Consider the following 18647-nt stretch of genomic DNA (forward strand, 5'->3'; position numbering starts at 1 on the left):
TCCGGTAGCTGCACGCATCAGATTCAAAACACTAATGCTGGCCTACAAAGTCAAAAATGGACCAGCTCCGTCTTACCTCAAAGAACCTCATCACTCCTCGCACTGCACCCCGCACCCTCCGATCTACCAGCACCGCTCGACTGGTTCCACCATCTCTCAGGGTAAGAGGCAAGTATACTACAAGACTCTTCTCTGTTCTGGCACCAAGGTGGTGGAATGAACTTCCCCTAGAGGTCCGGACAGCGGAGTGACTGGCTATTTTCAAGCAGCGGTTGAAGACCTACTTATTCATGAAACACTTCAACTAGCACTTCTTTCCCTATCTTTCACATTTAAAAAAAAACAAAACAAAAAACAAAAACAAAAAAAAAAACACACCTTTGACACTTTTTCATTGTAACTTTGAACAAATGTTTTAAACTCATGGTATCTTAAGTATGTAATGTTAGAGATTTAGGCACTTATGTACGTCGCTCTGGATAAGGGCGTCTGCCAAATGCTGTAAATGTAAATGTAAATGTTGGATTTATTTAAATTTAAATTGATATGAATTGAAATGCTCTGTTTAAAATATTTAAAGAGTGATTAATAAACACAAATGGAATTGTTTAAGTATTGTGCATTATTTTTCACATTATTTTTATTATGGAATCGGAATCATAAACGGGAATCGTAAGGCTGAACTGGAACCGGAAAATTTCTTTTGATACCCAACCCTAATCTTGGTAGTTGGCTGTCGCCACTGTACAAATACAGTACAATTCACTTTCACTCACTCATTCATTTTCTACCACTTATCCATTGTGTTAAAACTTAACTGGAATTTATTACCTAATACTTTCTTAGCTAATCAATTGTTTTTAAACGAACTGATTGGAACCCTCTCATCTCACTCATTTTCTACCGCTTATCCGAACTACCTCGGGTCACAGGGAGCCTGTGCCTATCTCAGGCGTCATCGGGCATCAAGGCAGGTTACACCCTGGGCCGAGTGCCAACCCATCGCTGGGCACACACACACTCTCATTCACTCACGCAATCACACACTACGGACAATTTTCCAGAGATGCCAATCAACCTACCATGGATGTCTTTGGACCGGAGGAGGAAACCGGAGTACCCGGAGGAAACCCCCGAGGCACAGGGAGAACATGCAAACTCCACACACACAAGGCGGAGGCGGGAATCGAACCCCCAACCCTGGAGGTGTGAGGCAGGACGTGCTAACCACTAAGCCACCGTGCCCCCCAGTACAATTCAATTCAATTCAATACAATTATATTTAGAGGACCTTTAATTCTGGATAAAAATACCTTTTTTTTTTTTTTTTAACTACTAAGCAATTCCGAGGTGACGTTCACAAGGAAAAACTCCCTGAGGAAGAAACACCGAGAGGAAACGGACTCAAAAAGGAACTCATCCTCATCCAAGTGACACCAGACCAGTGATTATAAATCATTTCCCTTCTATAACTGTGTACTATTCTGTATAGTCAACAAGTGTAATTGTGTAACCAGGAAATTCTAAACTTGTAGATATGACCATCTCTTTTCATGATGATGGGATGTGGTAGCCTAGTGGTTAAGGTGCTGGACTACCAATCGGAAGGTTGTTAGTTCGATTCCTACGTCCACCAATCTGCCACTGTTGGGCCCCTGAGCAAGGCCCTTAACCCTCAATTGCTCAGTTGTATAAAAATGAGATAAAAATGTAAGATCGCTCTGGATAAGGGCATCTGCTAAATGCTGTAAATGTAAATGTTTTCAACATCAAACAAATCCACGTATGCGTAGTGAGATATAATTAAACCACAGAGCAGGAGCCGTAACTTTCTGACACGGAAGTAGAGACATCTCATTGTTCTGATTGGTTGGTTGCTGTTGGTCCACACAACTCTTATTTCTGCCCATCTATAACATCTGCTGTATTCAGTGTGAGGAGAATATTACCAAAAAAAGTTTCTCCTAAGCTCACCTTTAATACAATCCCTGTCAGAAACTCAAGAGTTCCCACTGAGGATTGAGTAAATTAGTCAGTAATGGTCAAAAAATACCTGCAGTATGAGGATAAAGTAATCAACAGCTTTGCCACGCTGGTAGAGGTAATGATGAGGCGATCGCTTGTCGTTCTCATTGAATTTGATCTCCTGAATGACGTCGGGGTGCCTTAAGATCCTCAAAAGGACCTTCTCAGAGATCTGAGACTGGTTGAATAAATTCGCTTCTGCAAAGACATGATGGAAAAGAGTGAAGACAAAGACAGAATGCTGAGGTAAATTTCAATTAAGTTTAGCTGAAGTGCATTAGAGCAGAACTCTTTTCAGTCCAGGCGTGTAGCTACACTTAAGTGTTTCGTTCGACTAAACAGCTGGGACTATATCTCATAACATTCCAGTCACTAGGACAGGAAACAAGCTTAAGAGCTTCTCCAGAGATAAACGTGTACACGTCAACCTTAATGTCATGCACATTCCTGCTTTACGTGACCTTTTTTTTTTTTTACCTGCTCCTCACTAAAACAGGAAGGTGACCTCACACTCCTAACCCCCATCCAGACCACAGACTCGTACCCACGCTGCCTCCCACATGCCTGCGCTCGTCCACTTTTCTCAGCACCATGACTCCATCTAATAAGGGGATTGTTACCACCAGCAACCCACTAACCATCTGAACCTCAGCAGGATGTCGGAGGATCTCATAAAGGATGACCACAAATACCACAGCCCTGCTGGGTTCAAGTGCCTCCTGGAAACTATTTTCCGAGTCGCTGTGGCCGTAATAACAAGTTCAGGGTGTTTATTTGTGCTCGAGGTCGAGTATTAGGTCTGTAATTTTAGCCTTTGCAAGAGTGACATTGCAAAAGCACGCAAATGAGTGAATAAATCATGGTGTTGCTGTAATTCGAGTCAAAATTAAACACCATGCTTCAACAGCCATGTTTGTCTGACAATTCATCAGTTACATCAAAGCAATATTATTGTCCACAATATTCCTTTCTATCTTCCTTACGATAATAATTTCCTTAGAAATAAGAAAAAAAGAAAATCTCTAACATGATTCAACCCTTTGCCATTTTTGTCCCTTTGTTTCCCTTTAATTATAAGATAAATGTTAAGTGGTTACCTGTGGCAAGGAATCGGTGGGCAGCCAATAATAGCTGAGGAGAGATTTTAACTTTGGACTCGCTCTCGTGCTTAAAGGCGGAGAAGTCACGCTTGTTTTTATTGGGCGCCACCTTTTTTCTGGTCCGATTGTCAGCTAGAATGACACACAAAGAAACACTTAAATGATTAAATTGTGTAAATAATGTAAATGATTACCACAAAACTCCCTCACATACAGTGAGTAAACATCATCAAGAAAATGCAATGGAGGACTTGTACGTTCATCGTGACTAAGCAGGTAAAGATGTGTCGCAAGCAATCATACAAGTAGAACAGGCTGCGTGTCATAACACTGTAATTGATTTCAATTTTCCTTTTATTATGGTTACTTACTGTAAAGGTCAGACTCATCCAGAATCTCCGATTTGATGATCTCTTCGATGACGTCCTCTAATGTCACCAATCCCAGCACCTCGTAGAACGGATCACCCTCGCCTTCATTGTTCACCTTCTGGACAATAGCCAAGTGAGACTTACCTAGTAGGAAGAAAAAAAAATACATGACGCAAATTAAGCAAATGTATTTACTCAGCCTTCTCAGACTGTAGTAAAAGTCCCAGGTGTGTACATTGGTTAAACTTAAGTGAGGGGATTTGTGATTTAGGCAGTTTTTTTTTTTGTGAAGAACTACAATCGCAATGAAAACCTTGACAAGCTTCTTCCTCTTCTTCCAAAAACAACCGCTTTGCCTCTGCTGAAACGACATGCCCTTGAAGGGCTGCTTTTTAAAATAAAAGTCACATGGCTAAGCTGCTCTGCTTCAAATGGAGACAATTTATGGAACAGGAAAAGTAAACCGAATCCTAAAACAGAGCCAGTCAGATTCATTGCAAAGAAATTGTGCAAGTCGCAGTTTATTCAATGCCATTCAGTCAATAAAAGAGTAATCCAGAATCTGAAACCATCTCCTGATCAACATTACAGTATGTGAACATGTTGCTTAGTTATCTAACGAACTAATGAACAGAAATTAGAGTGTTGATGTCTACTTCAAAGCCAAATATATAGATTTAGAAACAATACTGAGTTATAATATTAACCCTAATACGAGAAGACGGCAGATTTTCTGTGGATCGCAAATAAGAATTGCACAATACAGGTAAATATCACTAATGAGAAAATATTACTGTGGTAAAGAAATAAAAATGAGTCTGAAACATTAAATTGTGTTATAATAAAACAGCAAGAAGGGGTCACGATGCCTGGAAACGAGCTGTTCTCCAGAAGCTTCTAGCTCCACCTATAAACACCTAGAAACGTAACCTAATACAACACAGGTAGTCAGATTTAGTACGACGTTGTAGTGTAAATAACAAAATGATGGACTGTGTATTTGTTACTGTGTTGTGTTAAAAATTAACTGGAATTTATTACCTAATACTTTCTTAGCTAATCAATTGTTTTTAAACAAACTGATTGGAACCCTCTGATCTCACTCATCTTCTACCGCTTATCCGAACTACCTCGGGTCACAGGGAGCCTGTGCCTATCTCAGGTGTCATCAGGCATCAAGGCAGGATACACCCTGGACGGAGTGCCAACCCATCGCAGGGCACACACACACACACTCTCATTCACTCACACACTCACACACTACGGACAATTTTCCAGAGATGCCAATCAACCTACCATGCATGTCTTTGGACCGGGGGAGGAAACCGGAGTACCCGGAGGAAACCCCCGAGGCACGGGGAGAACATGCAAACTCCACACACACAAGGCGAAGGCGGGAATCGAACCCCCAACCCTGGAGGTGTGAGGCGAACGTGCTAACCACTAAGCCACCGTGCCCCCCCGATTGGAACCATGGTTGGTATATTTGTATTTAAGCACTTTTCGTTTTTCACTGGACATTTTATTTTAAATCTAAATTTGTAAAAAAAAAAAAATAAATAAAAAAATTCACCCATCACCAACCATTTGTTCTTCATCATGGCACCCAGGTTTAAATATAAGACACGTGTATAGAAAGTGGCCGTTAACCCAACGTGTTTGACGCAAAGATATTTATATCCGCCTTAATATTCGGTATTCTGCAATGCGGCCAGCTTAAAAACCATTAAGCCAGAGAGTAGAGGTAGAGGTAGAGAGAGAGAGAGAGAGAGAGAGAGAGAGAGAGAGAGCGAGAGCGAGAGAGAGCGCTGATGTTGCTGCAGTAGGCTACAATAGCATTAAAGGTATTAAAGCAGTGTGTGATCTGCTGGTATCAATTACCTACAAGCATCTCAAATTTCCTGTTTTCCTGTCTTTTCACAGATTCATTAAACCGTCTTATTAAAGTCATTCATCAAACCGCTTTAATAATCTCTAAGCACCTGACTAAAAGCAGCCCCCCAAAACCGAATATGCACAGATTTTGCTTATTAGGAACAAATGCGTCCTGGAGTAAAACACCGTCAACAAACTGTCAACTGTCAACAAACTCAGACCTCAGACACTCCAAACACAAATCGGACAGGAAGAGAGCTTATACAGGATCAGGCTTCAGCCACATCTGTGTTGACGGAGCTCACAAATACAGATTCTTCAGAAGACTGGACGAGGCTGGATTTGCCGGTTCGCTTTGTCATACGCATGTACTAGTGCTAAGGATTTGAGTATCCACGCAATTGTCTAAAGCGCTTATAAAGAAACAAAACAAACCAACCACTCTCACTCACTCATTTTCTACCGCTTATCCGAACTACCTCGGGTCACGGGGAGCCTGTGCCTATCTCAGGCGTCATCGGGCATCAAGGCAGGATAAACCCATACGGAGTGCCAACCCATCGCAGGGCACACACACACACTCTCATTCACTCACGCAATCACACACTACGGACGATTTTCCAGAGATGCCAATCAACCTACCATGCATGTCTTTGGACCGGGGGAGGAAACCGGAGTACCCGGAGGAAACCCCCGAGGCACGGGGAGAACATGCAAACTCCACACACACAAGGCGGAGGCGGGAATCGAACCCCGACCCTGGAGGTGTGAGGCGAACGTGCTAACCACTAAGCCACCGTGCCCCCCACAAACCAACCAACAATAAATAAATAAATATAATAATAATATTGATGATGGACTTTATTTGATGGTTAACAAGGATGGAAATGTCAGGACTCGTAGGAGATAATCAAACAAACCAACAATGTCCAGTGAAGGACAGTGGAATAAAATAATCCCACTGGCTACATCCATCGGTCGGATGGGCAAAGATTCAGATAAAGTATTTTTTTAAATTTCTGAAAGGAATTTAAGTGTTTTTTTTTTGTTTTGTTTATTTTTTATTTATTTTTTTTGGGGTCCGATTTTGCGGAAAACTACTCGAATTGGTGAAACTACAAGCACGTGTGTAACTACGCTATCTGAAAGCTGCACTCGTGTTCAACCCACATGAACATCAGGATGAAACCGAATGCATATTCAGAAACATAAAGCTCTCACCAGATCTGAATCCAGAGAAGAGAACAGAACAGAACAGAAAATATTTCTCTCTTTTCTAGTGAGTTTAGCAGAAAAGATAAAAAAGCATTGAGGTTGGTGTGTATCAGACCTGAGAGGAGAACTGGTCCAGGACCTCGAAGGCTATAGAAGAAAAACTACTTAATATTTCACCTTGCTGTGACTTTTGTTTGGTACAAAATGTAATCAATATATAAATCCTACAAATATTCCAATAGTCTCGAGTTCTTAGACATGAAGTGTAAGTAAGTAAAACTCAGGAAAGAAAGCTATTAATAATAAAAATAATAAAATAAGACATTTGCTCTTGCTGGGACTTTCGACCCTGATTTGATCGAATCCAAAATCTAAACAGTTCATATCGTCGCTGTCAGACGGAATCCTCGTATCTCCAAAACCGTTTTTTTCAGGAAATTAAAAAACGCCGTACCTTATCTGCAGTGCACAGGGTTTAGTCCGCGTTGCAGTGGATTGTCTTGCGCTAAATTCCTGTCCTCAGACGAGCACCAGAACTAGCGGGATCAAGATTTATTTTTCTTTGAGCCCAGTGTTTTGAAGACATTTACCTCAGAAGACGTGTTGATTCGTTGCGACTCTTCTTGAGGAGAAATATGCCGTGAAGCTCTCCCACGGAGTGAGGAAGAGGTGGACAGTTGAAGTGTCCAATGGAGTTATGAGATTTGCACTCAAGCTATTTTCAAGACTTTAGATTGGTTAATAACTTGTAAAAATAACAGACCCACGTGGGGACTGACCAATAGCATCGATATGTGAAAAAATATGAAATTGACCAAATTTGGACATACGAGGTTTCCGCCCGACAGCGACGATAGGCAGGTTAGTGATAATTCTATATAAATTCTACAAATCATCGACTACTAGTTCTTGTGATATTCCTGTAAAAATAGTCTGTACACACAATGCCTCCACCAGTTAAAAGAACCCACTTCCAGGTTAGACAACTACCATTTCGATCCAAATGTGGATCCATACCTCATCTCATCTGAAGCCGTGACCCTAGATAGCCGCTGTGATACACTTACTCAATCATTCATTCATTCATTCATTCATTCATCTTCTACCGCTTATCCGAACTACCTCGGGTCACGGGGAGCCTGTGCCTATCTCAGGCGTCATCAGGCCTCAAGGCAGGATACACCCTGGACGGAGTGCCAACCCATCACAGGGCACACACACACACACTCTCATTCACTCACACAATCACACACTACGGACAATTTTCCAGAGATGCCAATCAACCTACCATGCATGTCTTTGGACCGGGGGAGGAAACCGGAGTCACTTACTCAATCCTCTCTAACAAAATCCACTCCCTTTAATGTTAAGCAAAATGTTAATCTACATAAGAACTTAAACATTGTGATTCAGAAGACCGAACCTGGTATCATCTTTCACAACAATTGGCTCATGCTCACGTTACAAGCATGCAAGTCCGCGTTTACTGCGACGATCCGACATTCTGGATATTCTTGATTTCTTGGTCACTTTTATAAAAGTTAGAAATTTTGAAATAAAATTCCTTGTGTTGCTGTAGTCCATGTTTCCAACACAGGAACCTTTTCAGGAACTATAGTTGGGTCACCAGGTCTGCTGAGCTTTTCTAGTTCCTGTTGCAGAGAATTGAACGCTTGAAGATTGCTGTACCGAACATTGTTAGTGTCCTCATTAGAGAGTTAGGAAATAGTAGTTTTAGGAAGGTAGAAGTTAATTTCTTGATCGTTGCTGATTTTAAAATAGAAATAAATGCTTTGCAGGTTTTATGCAACTCAAACACCGTAATCTTGGCTCGTTGTTGTGGCAGAGCTTCTTCTTCATCCCTCTCTGTCAAGATTCTCCTAATCAGAAGGCTGGAAGTGGTGAAAGGTTCACTGGTTAGTTAAAGACTTTCAGTTTTCCAGGAAAAGTACATAAATATAAATATACTTCAGCATGACGGGCTGAGTTCAGAAGCATTAGCACCAAAGAACAGCAAGAAACGGAGCTGAAATCTTTGGTTTTTTTTTTATTCTGCAAGTCAATTGTTTCATAAAAGACCCAAAATTCATTCATTTATTACGTTCACACAGTCAGGTTATCAACAGATTATGGCAAGCATGCGTTAGCATTGCGTAGTCAAATACAGTTTATTAGCCTAATTAAATAAGTTGTGTGTGTGTGTGTGTTTGTGAAGCAGTGATTAGAGCCTCAACCTGCTTTTAACATTTAACTTGTTTTCAGAGCTCCATTAACATTTAAACCCAAACAGAATGAAATAAAAGCTTTGACACACACACACACACACACACACACACACACACACACACAAACTGCATTAAAGAACAGCCAAAGACTTTCAAAAATTAAGTTCTCAAGCACACAAACAGTGCATTTATAAAAATGTCTGCACTCTTTGTATACAACAAAACATCTCTGTGCGGCTTGTACAGGCAGATTAATAACCCTGAACAGCCCCAATTATGGCAGGTAGATCAGCGGCTGGTATAATAACAAAGAAAAAAAAACACCCTCTGAAGTTGCCCTTGAAAAGTGTTGGGAGTGTTTCCAGTTGCGAATACGGAGCATTCTGGCTGTGAGTTTTTTGCGTGACTGAAATGTTTCTCAATAGTGTTTGTGGTGAAGAGGGCTTACGCTTTAGTTGTAGCAATAGGCCTAATTAATGCCACGTTACAAAAGATAAAGTAACGTCATGACCAAACGGCTGAGCTCAAGCTGACACTGTATAGCTCATTCCAAAGCCATTAGTTTATCTACACACACTCTCTCTTTTGTAAATCGGATGAGTCAGCCGTTTAGGAGCAACTGATGCAAGGACGTGTCGGTGCTCACATGCACGCACGCACGCACACACACACACTACTCACTGACTCAGAATACCCTCTGGGGCAATGCTGACTTTTCTTTCTCCATCTTTCCCTGCAGCAGAACAGGAAAGCGTCCTGTCTGCTGGAGCACACACACATTCCCTGCAATACAGCATGAACACTTACACTACTAAAGAATGGTCACTTGGAAAGGAAAGCATGCTCTGTTACAGGAGGAATCTGCATGCTACAGGTATTTAAAGAGACCTATTTTACAGGAAAACGTGTGCATGAGGCAGAATATAAGCATGTGCATGAGGCAGAATATAAGCATGTGCATGAGGCAGAATGGAAGCGTGCGAATGAGGCATAATGGAAACGTGCGCATGAGGCCCGAATGGAAACGTGCGCATGAGGCAGAATGGAAACGTGCGCATGAGGCAGAATGGAAGCATGCGCATGAGGCAGAATGGAAACGTGCGCATGAGGCAGGATGGAAACGTGCGCATGAGGCAGGATGGAAACGTGCGCATGAGGCAGGATGGAAACGTGCGCATGAGGCAGGATGGAAACGTGCGCATGAGGCAGGATGGAAGCGTGCGCATGAGGCAGGATGGAAGCGTGCGCATGAGGCAGGATGGAAACGTGCGCATGAGGCAGGATGGAAACGTGCGCATGAGGCAGGATGGAAACGTGCGCATGAGGCAGAATGGAAACGTGCGCATGAGGCAGGATGGAAACGTGCGCATGAGGCAGGATGGAAACGTGCGCATGAGGCAGAATGGAAATGCATGCTCTAGGACAGGAGAAGTGTATATAAGCTCTTGTACACACTTCCACTGCCTCTGTGTTTAAAAGTCCACCGCACATAATAAACCTGAAAAAGGAGCCATCACCCTATAAAAAGCTGGATAACCCAATCATGCAGATCAGTGTGTGTGTGTGTGTGTGTGTGTGTGTGTGTGTGTGTGTGTGTGTGTGTGTGTGTGTGTATCAGAGAGTCCCTTCACAGATACATCACATAGCAGCCCAAGTATTACATGGCAGGATGTGAGGAATCACCCACATCCTCTTCAGTGCTCAGGCACGTATGCAGACAGCTGGCAATTTATCAGGATTAGCTACGTTATCTCACTGAAACAGATAAAACAAACAAAACATGCAGCAGCAAACCTGCAGAGCTTCGTTAAAAGAAAAAAGTCGAATGTTTAAAAAAATCTAATTAGCGGACGTTTAGTAAATTCCTTTATTTTTATTTTGGAAGCAATTTCTTAAAGGCACAACACACACTTCTGTATCTGTTTAAAGGATGTGTGTGGGGGGGAAATATTGACCGATTTTTTGATGAGTCACGATTATAAGCATGACGCACACCAGGGGTAAAAAAAATGTCTGGACCAAACATTTCTGATGAAAAATGAATGTTATGGAAATAAACTAAACCTAGTGATTTTAATACCGAATGAAAAATGGAGCATTTTGCAGGTTCCAAATCCTAATGCAGGATAGAAAAATGGGGGGGGGGGGGGAGAGAGAGAGAGAGAGAGAGAGAGAGAGAGAGAGAGAGAGAGAGAGAGAGAAGCAAAACATTCAACTCTAAACATAACGACTTGTTAATAAAAAGAAATTCACCAGTCGACTCTTATTACTTTCCAGTGATCTTAAAATTGCGAGTCATTTTAAAAGGTCACGTATTATAATTTAATATTGGAACACAGGGCCGAATTTCCAGCGTGAAAAAGCCTTCTGTAATTCAGATCTGGTAGATCTTGTCAATAAAAACAATGTTTGCACAAAATGTAATAAAGTTTGCTATACAGAACAGGAATAGAAATGCTGTGGTTTGAGGTCAGTCATGTCACTAGGTGTGCAGAGATTATAACGAATATAATCTCAGTTATGAGAGTCGTCACAGCTCCCCGGTTCGGTCCTGAGCTCCGGTTACTCTCCGTGTCGTGTTTCTACCCGTGTTCGTGTGAGTTTCCACCGGATTCTCCGGTGTCGTCCTACCGCCCCAAAGACACACCTGTGCAAATGAGTGTATGCACGGTGCCCTGTAACACACACCAGCATCTGGTCCCGTGTTCCCGGGAACATCTACTCACGATAACAAAATGATTGAACGCTTTCAACCTGATTTGATTTCAATAAGCAACAAATAAATAAACTCACTTGACAAAAAAAGTTGAAATACTACAATTTTAGAATGAAAAAGTAAAAAAAAAAAAAAAAAAAACCCACCATCAAATCAAATAATAGAAAAGAAATGAAGTCAATAATAGAAGAAAACAATAATAAAATAAAAAAGAAAAAAACTACAAATAAAGAAGACAAAAGGAACACTGAAAGAAAATAACCAGAAAAAAAGAGAAAGAAAGAAAATGTAGAAAGAAAACAAGAGAAAAATAAAAAATAAAAAAAGAACACGAATAAAAAAAGGAAAAAAAAATTACTATTCACCGATGCTAAAAAAAAAATGTGTTTTTATGTTTTTTTTTCCATGTTCACCACAAAGGATGGCACGACTGAAGCAATGGAAAAAAATTCCCCATATTTTAACCATATTTGTGCTTAAGTTAAAGGTCAGGGCTTTAAAGGTCAGGGCTCACTGATTGGTTGATCAGGGACCAATCACTAAAAAGGCATTATTCTATTATATTTTATGATAGCTTAGAATTTTATTTGTTTAAAAAAAATGGTCAATTCCATTGGATTTAGGGTCTAATGCAGTTCATAAATCACTGTTACCCCCAAACCACCCCTTTAAAAAAACAACAACAGTCACTGTATGACTGGGTAAAGACTTATCTAGGAAACAAGAGTTAAACATCATCATCCCTGATGTCTAAATGAGCGAATAACCATCACCTCACGCTGTAAAAACAGGGGCTTCAATCATCGTTAAACATCTCCCTCACCCTGGACATTATGTCTGTAATCTCTTCCCATCTATTTAGAGATAGACAGCTAAGATCCACCTTTTCACCCGTCATGACACTCTGACTAACATGACAGCGTGCAATAACAGCCTTCTTATGACCTCACGGCAATCTACAAAAGCAATTTGTGCAATACCGTGATTTGTGGATACGTGCAAGTTTTACACACACACACACACACAAACAATTCTTCATTTCTTGGAGATATCAATCCAGTCATTAAGCTATTTGTGTTTGTGTACGTCGGCTACTCCAACCCACATGTATGCATTTGACACAGTTCAAGGATTATTAGTACACCACAAATCACGCATGTGTCTCCTGACCGCATGCTGACAAACGATATACTGTGTGTGTGTGTGTGTGTGTGTTTGAGGATACGACACAAGATCTGATAGTGACAGGGTTAATTGAGGACAGGCAGAGTTCATGCCCAATATTCTCCGGCACTTTATTTGTTAGACAGCTGTCGATCATTCAGCTTTCTGCCATCTCTCTACTCGTCTTTCCTGTTACGCAATTTGGACAAGATAGAACTCTCTGCACAGTCAGCACAGGAAAGTGGAAAGGGGAAGAGCATGTGTGAGAAAACACTGCTTTCAGACAGACACTTAAATCCAGAGAGATAGAGAGAGAGAGTAAGAGAGTGCTAGAGAGACAGAGACAGAGAGAGAGAGCTAGAGAGACAGAGACAGAGAGAGAGAGCTAGAGAGACAGAGACAGAGAGAGAGAGCTAGAGAGACAGACAGAGAGAGAGAGAGAGAGAGAGAGAGAGACAGAGAGCAAGAGAGAGAGAGAGAGAGAGAGAGAGAGAGAGAGAGAGAGAGCGCTAGAGAGACAGAGAGAGAGAGCTAGAGAGAGAGAGAGAGAGAGAGAGAGAGAGAGAGATGGACAGAGAGCAAGAGAGAGAGAGAGAGAGAGAGAGAGAGAGAGAGAGAGAGCTAGAGAGACAGAGACAGAGAGAGAGAGCTAGAGAGACAGACAGAGAGAGAGAGAGAGAGAGAAAGAGAGAGAGAGAGAGACAGAGAGCAAGAGAGAGAGAGAGAGAGAGAGAGAGAGAGAGAGAGCGCTAGAGAGACAGAGAGAGAGAGCTAGAGAGACAGAGAGAGAGAGAGAGAGAGAGAGAGAGAGAGAGAGAGAGAGAGAGAGAGAGAGAGAGAGATGGACAGAGAGCAAGAGAGAGAGAGCAAGAGAGAGAGAGAGAGAGAGACAGACAGAGAGACAGACTGAGGGGAAGAGCATGTGTCAGAAAACACTGCTTTCAGACAGACACTTAAATCCACACACACACACACACACACACACACACACACAGAGAGAGAGAGACAGACAGAGAGCAAGAGAGAGAGAGCGAGAGAGAGAGACATACAGACTGATCCTATTACACTCTGAGAGGCTTATGGCATGACAGGCCTAAACATGGAGCAAAAGGAATCCACTTAGCAGAGTGGATCAACAAATGTCTGTATTGGATCAGTGCTGTTGGCCAACTGTGAGGCTCTTATGATAAAATTAAGATTCTGCTCTGATAAATGGACCCTGGGATGAGATGATGAAGGCTGATGAAGAGAAAGCTCAGAAAACTCAGGTTTTGTAAGCACAAGGTTTTCCCTGTCGATCATTAAGACGGACCTTTCTAGGCTGGCTCTTATTTTGTCACTAGATTTGCCCAGAGAATAAATGAACACGTGCTTTATTGCACTTGTTATGGCTGAGACGGTGCCTCACACATTCCTGGGTGTGGACAAAACAGCGTCAGACAAAACAGGGTGTCAAACGAGGACAAGATTCCTGTTGGAATTCCCGAGCCTGCGAGAAACGTGTACTGACCCATGATGTATCTAATATAGCATCAGATTTCTCCCTCATCACACAGAGATCTTAATCAACACAACAACCAACCACAAATGTAAGACGCTGCAAGTGACCCAGAAACTGCATCGTGATGCTCTGGGAACTCGTTCCATGGTGGAAGGTCACTTCATCACATGCTGCTTAAGACAAGATCAGTCCAATCCCTGTGAAAGGTGGTTAAAAATGGTGCCTGAAAGCTGCATCTTTAAACAAACAACAGCTTGTCGTTCGTCACATGACGGCTGCTATAAGTGTTTGGCAACAACGCTTGCGAATGAACAATTTCGCTTGTCACTGCACATTACTTGGTCGACGGCCAAGCAGGAAAAGGCGAGCTCTTACATAAGAGGAGTCGAACGAGAGACGAGTGAAAAGTGTCAATGCAGCAATTTCAGCCAAAATATGACATGCAGTGACATCTTAAACAAAACATGATGCCAGGACACAACGGTTGTAGTTACATCAACTTGTCATGAGATAATTCTTAAAAAAAAAACATTTACTATTACTGTCCTAACAGACAGTTTTCCTCAGGACAGTGTTTCGGTCTGAAAAGGCTTCCAGTCCGAGCAGAGTCAGAAGGACCTGACACGAGCGAGTGTACTGTCGCCTAGGAGCGTAACAACAAGAACATTCAGCTCGACCCCCACAAAGCCGAAGCTCCTGACGCTTTCTGCCTTTTGTTCGCTCTAATTCTGTCAGTATCGTGACTGTCTTTTTAGCCAAAATCTATTATATTACATTTATTTCATTGTCAATCACTAACATCCAAAGAGACTTAGAACTCAGGAACAGTCCAATACAAGCTTAAGAGCCGTTACAGAAGCTGACGACGACGGTGCTAGCAAAAAAAAAAAATCATTCAATTCAATTCACTTCATTGTTATTTAGATCTCAGGGCAGGTTAAGAGAAATCAGAAACCCAGGTCCAGACTTCAGGGAAAGACGCCTGCTTTAAATAATACCTTCAGCCTAAATTAAGCCCTAAACTGATTAAACCAATTAAACTTGTTTAGGTCAATGACTATCTTCATTCATTCATTCATTCATCTTCTACCGCTTATCCGAACTACCTCGGGTCACGGGGAGCCTGTGCCTATCTCAGGCGTCATCGGGCATCAAGGCAGGATACACCCTGGATGGAGTGCCAACCCATCGCAGGGCACACACACACACTCTCATTCACTCACGCACTCGGGACAATTTTCCAGAGATGCCAATCAACCTACCATGCATGTCTTTGGACTGGGGGAGGAAACCGGAGTACCCGGAGGAAACCCCAGAGGCACAGGGAGAACATGCAAACTCCACACACACAAGGTGGAGGCGGGAATCGAACCCCGACCCTGGAGGTGTGAGGCGAACGTGCTAACCACTAAGCCACCGTGCCCCCCTCAATGACTATCTTAAAAAAAAAAAAAAAAACACTATATTTAATCTACGACTATAAAACATATCCGAGTGAGTAAGTTCTCGCGGCGGCGAAAAATATAAACTGCAAAAATATCGAGTAACACGTACAGTATATACGCTCGCTGGACGCTTTAATAGGAACACCCGCTCGTTCGTCGTAGGTTCTCCACCTCATCCGATCTCGCAGCAGCGGTGCAACTCATAAAACCGTGCAGATACAATCAAACGCTTCAAGTTCATGTTCGGTTTGATCTCTGTGACTTTCACCGACGTGTGGACGAAGGCGACAGACGAGCCGGTTGGGGTTTTTCACAAACAGCTGAGATTTTCACACACACAACGGTCTCTAAGGTTTACACTAGAATGGTGTGAAAATAAACATTAAAGCATCCGGTGAGCAGAAGATCTGAGTTGCAGTTGATGAGCGAGATCACAACAGTCCAGTCAGACTGGCTTGAGCTGATGGAAAGATTAACTCAAATAACCAACCTTGGAAAACCAGCTCAGAAAGCAGAAAATGTCCAAAAAAAAAAAAACATAACAGTAACGTACAGTGGACCGTATCAGGTTCCACTTCTGTCACTGAACTGCAACAATCTGAGGCTACAGCTTGGAAACACCCAAACTGGACAACTGGAAACTGGACAAAAGACCAGGTGATGTTTTTTTTCCTGATATCCAGGTATCCATATAATACAGATGTCCCTAATAAAGTCAGTGAAGTGTACAGAGTGTGTTACGTACAGTACAAGGCCAAAAGTTACTCAATGTCAACTTGAGGCTTTAGATAAATGTAAGAGATGTCTTTCTATTCTGAGTCGGGCATCACCGTTGGAGGAAAAAAAAAAGAGTGAAAAAGTGGTTGTTTATAAAAATATATGACACACCGAGTTTGAGGGATGTTGTGGGACAGGGATTATAATTAGAGAGAGGTAATAATACTTAAATTAGAGAGGCAATAATACTTACAGTATCCAGTGAGTGGGACAGTAGGTTGTGTGTGTGTGTGTGTGTGTGTGTGTGTGTGTGTGTGTGTTAAAGAGAGGAATAAGAACTGCAAATCTGTTTCAACATTCGAAGGTTTCTAATTCATAGCAAGCTCTTGCAAAAAAAAAAAGAAAAACGTGGAAGTGTTTGAAAGCTCATTAATTGTTCACAAGAGTTTAGAGTAGTGTGCGGTCAGGGGAAAAGAGGAACATAACAGGTTACCTACCTGTGATCTGCCCCAAGTACACCCTTAAAAGCACAACTGGGTCAAAATTAAGCCGTGCAAATGTAACACGGACAACGCAAACACACCTTTTTTAAATTCCTCCAGCATGGAATCCAGTTTGGTGTCATGGAACACGAAGTGGACGGGATGGTTATAAAACTTAGTGATGGTCTTCAGAGTGGTGCAGTCATCTGGATCCACGAAGGCTAAGTCCTTCACGAACAGGATGTCTACGATATTAGTGCGCTCTTCCTCGTAGACAGGAATGCGTGTGTATCCACTCTCCATGATCTCAGACATGGTGTTGAAGTCCAACACGGCATCGCTGTCAATCATGAAACAGTCCGAAAGCGGCGTCATGACGTCCTCGACCGTTTTGGTCCTGAGCTCCAGCGCACCTTGGATCATATTCAGCTCCTCTTTGACCAGGTCGTTATACGGCTCGGTGACCCTCAACATCTCGACGAGCTTCTCTCGGTTGTACACGGTGCCGATCTCCTGACCTAAAATGCAGTCCAGGAGCTTGCTGACGGGATACGACAGCGGAAAGGTGACCAGCATGAAGAATTTGGTGACTAGGATGGTGTTCGCACCGACGGCCAAGCCGTGACGAGAACACAGCGCTTGAGGAACGATCTCACCAAAAATGACAATCCCTATAGTAGAAGCCACTACGGCACCGATACCTGATCCTATGAGATCGTCCAGAAGGATGGTGAGAGTCGTATTGACCAACACGTTCCCAAGCAGGAGCGAACACAACAGGTAGTTCCCTTCCCTTCTTATGGGCTCGATCTTCCTCGCGTATCTCTTCTCCTTGTCCGTGCCACAGTTCTGAACGATGCGCAGCTCCATGGGATCCAGTGCCATCAGCCCCAGGTTTAGACCACTGAACATACCAGACAGGACCAGAAGGAAGCAGATCAGGATCACCTGAAACCACAGAGGAAGGAAGGACTTCTTTTCTTCCACCACACGTATCCTGCCGTCGTTGTCTCCGAGCAGGTACCACCTGGAGTCCTGGTCGTTCCTGATGCACAGCGCGTAATCCCTCTGCGCTTCGCTCTTCCTCAGCAGCTTGATCTTAACGCTCAGGACCCCGGAGGTCCCCTGACTGTTGACGTTCACACCGACGTTCACAGCGATGTCTTTAGTGAAATCATCACAAGTCGCGTTAAACCCGTCGCTTTGGTCTCCGAGCTCTACGAACCTCACCTGCGTCCAGGTGTCGTTACTGATGTGTAACCCGTACAACCGGAGCAAGATGTTGCTCTCCTCCGTCACCTGGACGATGCCGTCGTCGGTGGTCGCCGCCGGTTTGTCGCTTCTCTCCAAGCGCATGCCGAGGATACGGCTCTCGCTTCCGGTCTCCGCCGCGCTCGCGCACACCCCAGGCCACAGCAACAGTATAAGATTCAGCGTGATCCCTTTTCCTCCGTACCGTCCTGTCGCCATGTTTGTTATGCGCTCTCTCTCTGGGAGATCGCCGCTGACGTCACCTACTCATTCGCGAGTCCTCATTAACATACCGCCAATCGGCGTTTGCGACGTAACGCGGTGGAACCGATCGAGCCCCTCCCTCCCTCCATCCCGTGTTTTTAAGGTGGACTAGATGGTCGCGCTGCTTTTTAAGGAAGACTGGAAGATTAGATTTCGTTCAGATTAGATTTCATTAAAACAGCCTGTTACTCGCTACATGTTTGTCTTTCTTAATACATCATAAATACACTGTATTTAATACATCGTGATCTATAAAAGGCCTGAATGTTTTATGTTTATAATAATATTGGCTCCCT

At 42.9% G+C, this 18647-nt stretch overlaps 1 protein-coding gene across 1 annotated transcript in view; it reads right to left on the reverse strand.

Moving 5' to 3' along the window:
• The window catches only part of LOC132854669 (metal transporter CNNM4), a 36068-nt gene extending 17719 nt beyond the window's left edge, over positions 1-18349 (reverse strand). Inside the window, exons 1-4 of the mRNA XM_060883235.1 lie at positions 16938-18349; positions 3497-3640; positions 3123-3257; positions 2054-2223 (exon numbers count right to left, since the gene is read on the reverse strand). Of these exons, the coding sequence (XP_060739218.1) occupies positions 2054-2223; positions 3123-3257; positions 3497-3640; positions 16938-18306 (1818 nt within the window). The 5' untranslated portion in view covers positions 18307-18349. The remainder of the gene's footprint in view (positions 1-2053; positions 2224-3122; positions 3258-3496; positions 3641-16937) is intronic.
• Between the last annotated feature and the right edge of the window lie 298 nt (positions 18350-18647).

The sequence above is a fragment of the Tachysurus vachellii genome, chromosome 12 (genome assembly GCF_030014155.1).
Source record: "Tachysurus vachellii isolate PV-2020 chromosome 12, HZAU_Pvac_v1, whole genome shotgun sequence".
Classification (NCBI taxonomy): Eukaryota; Metazoa; Chordata; class Actinopteri; order Siluriformes; family Bagridae; genus Tachysurus; species Tachysurus vachellii.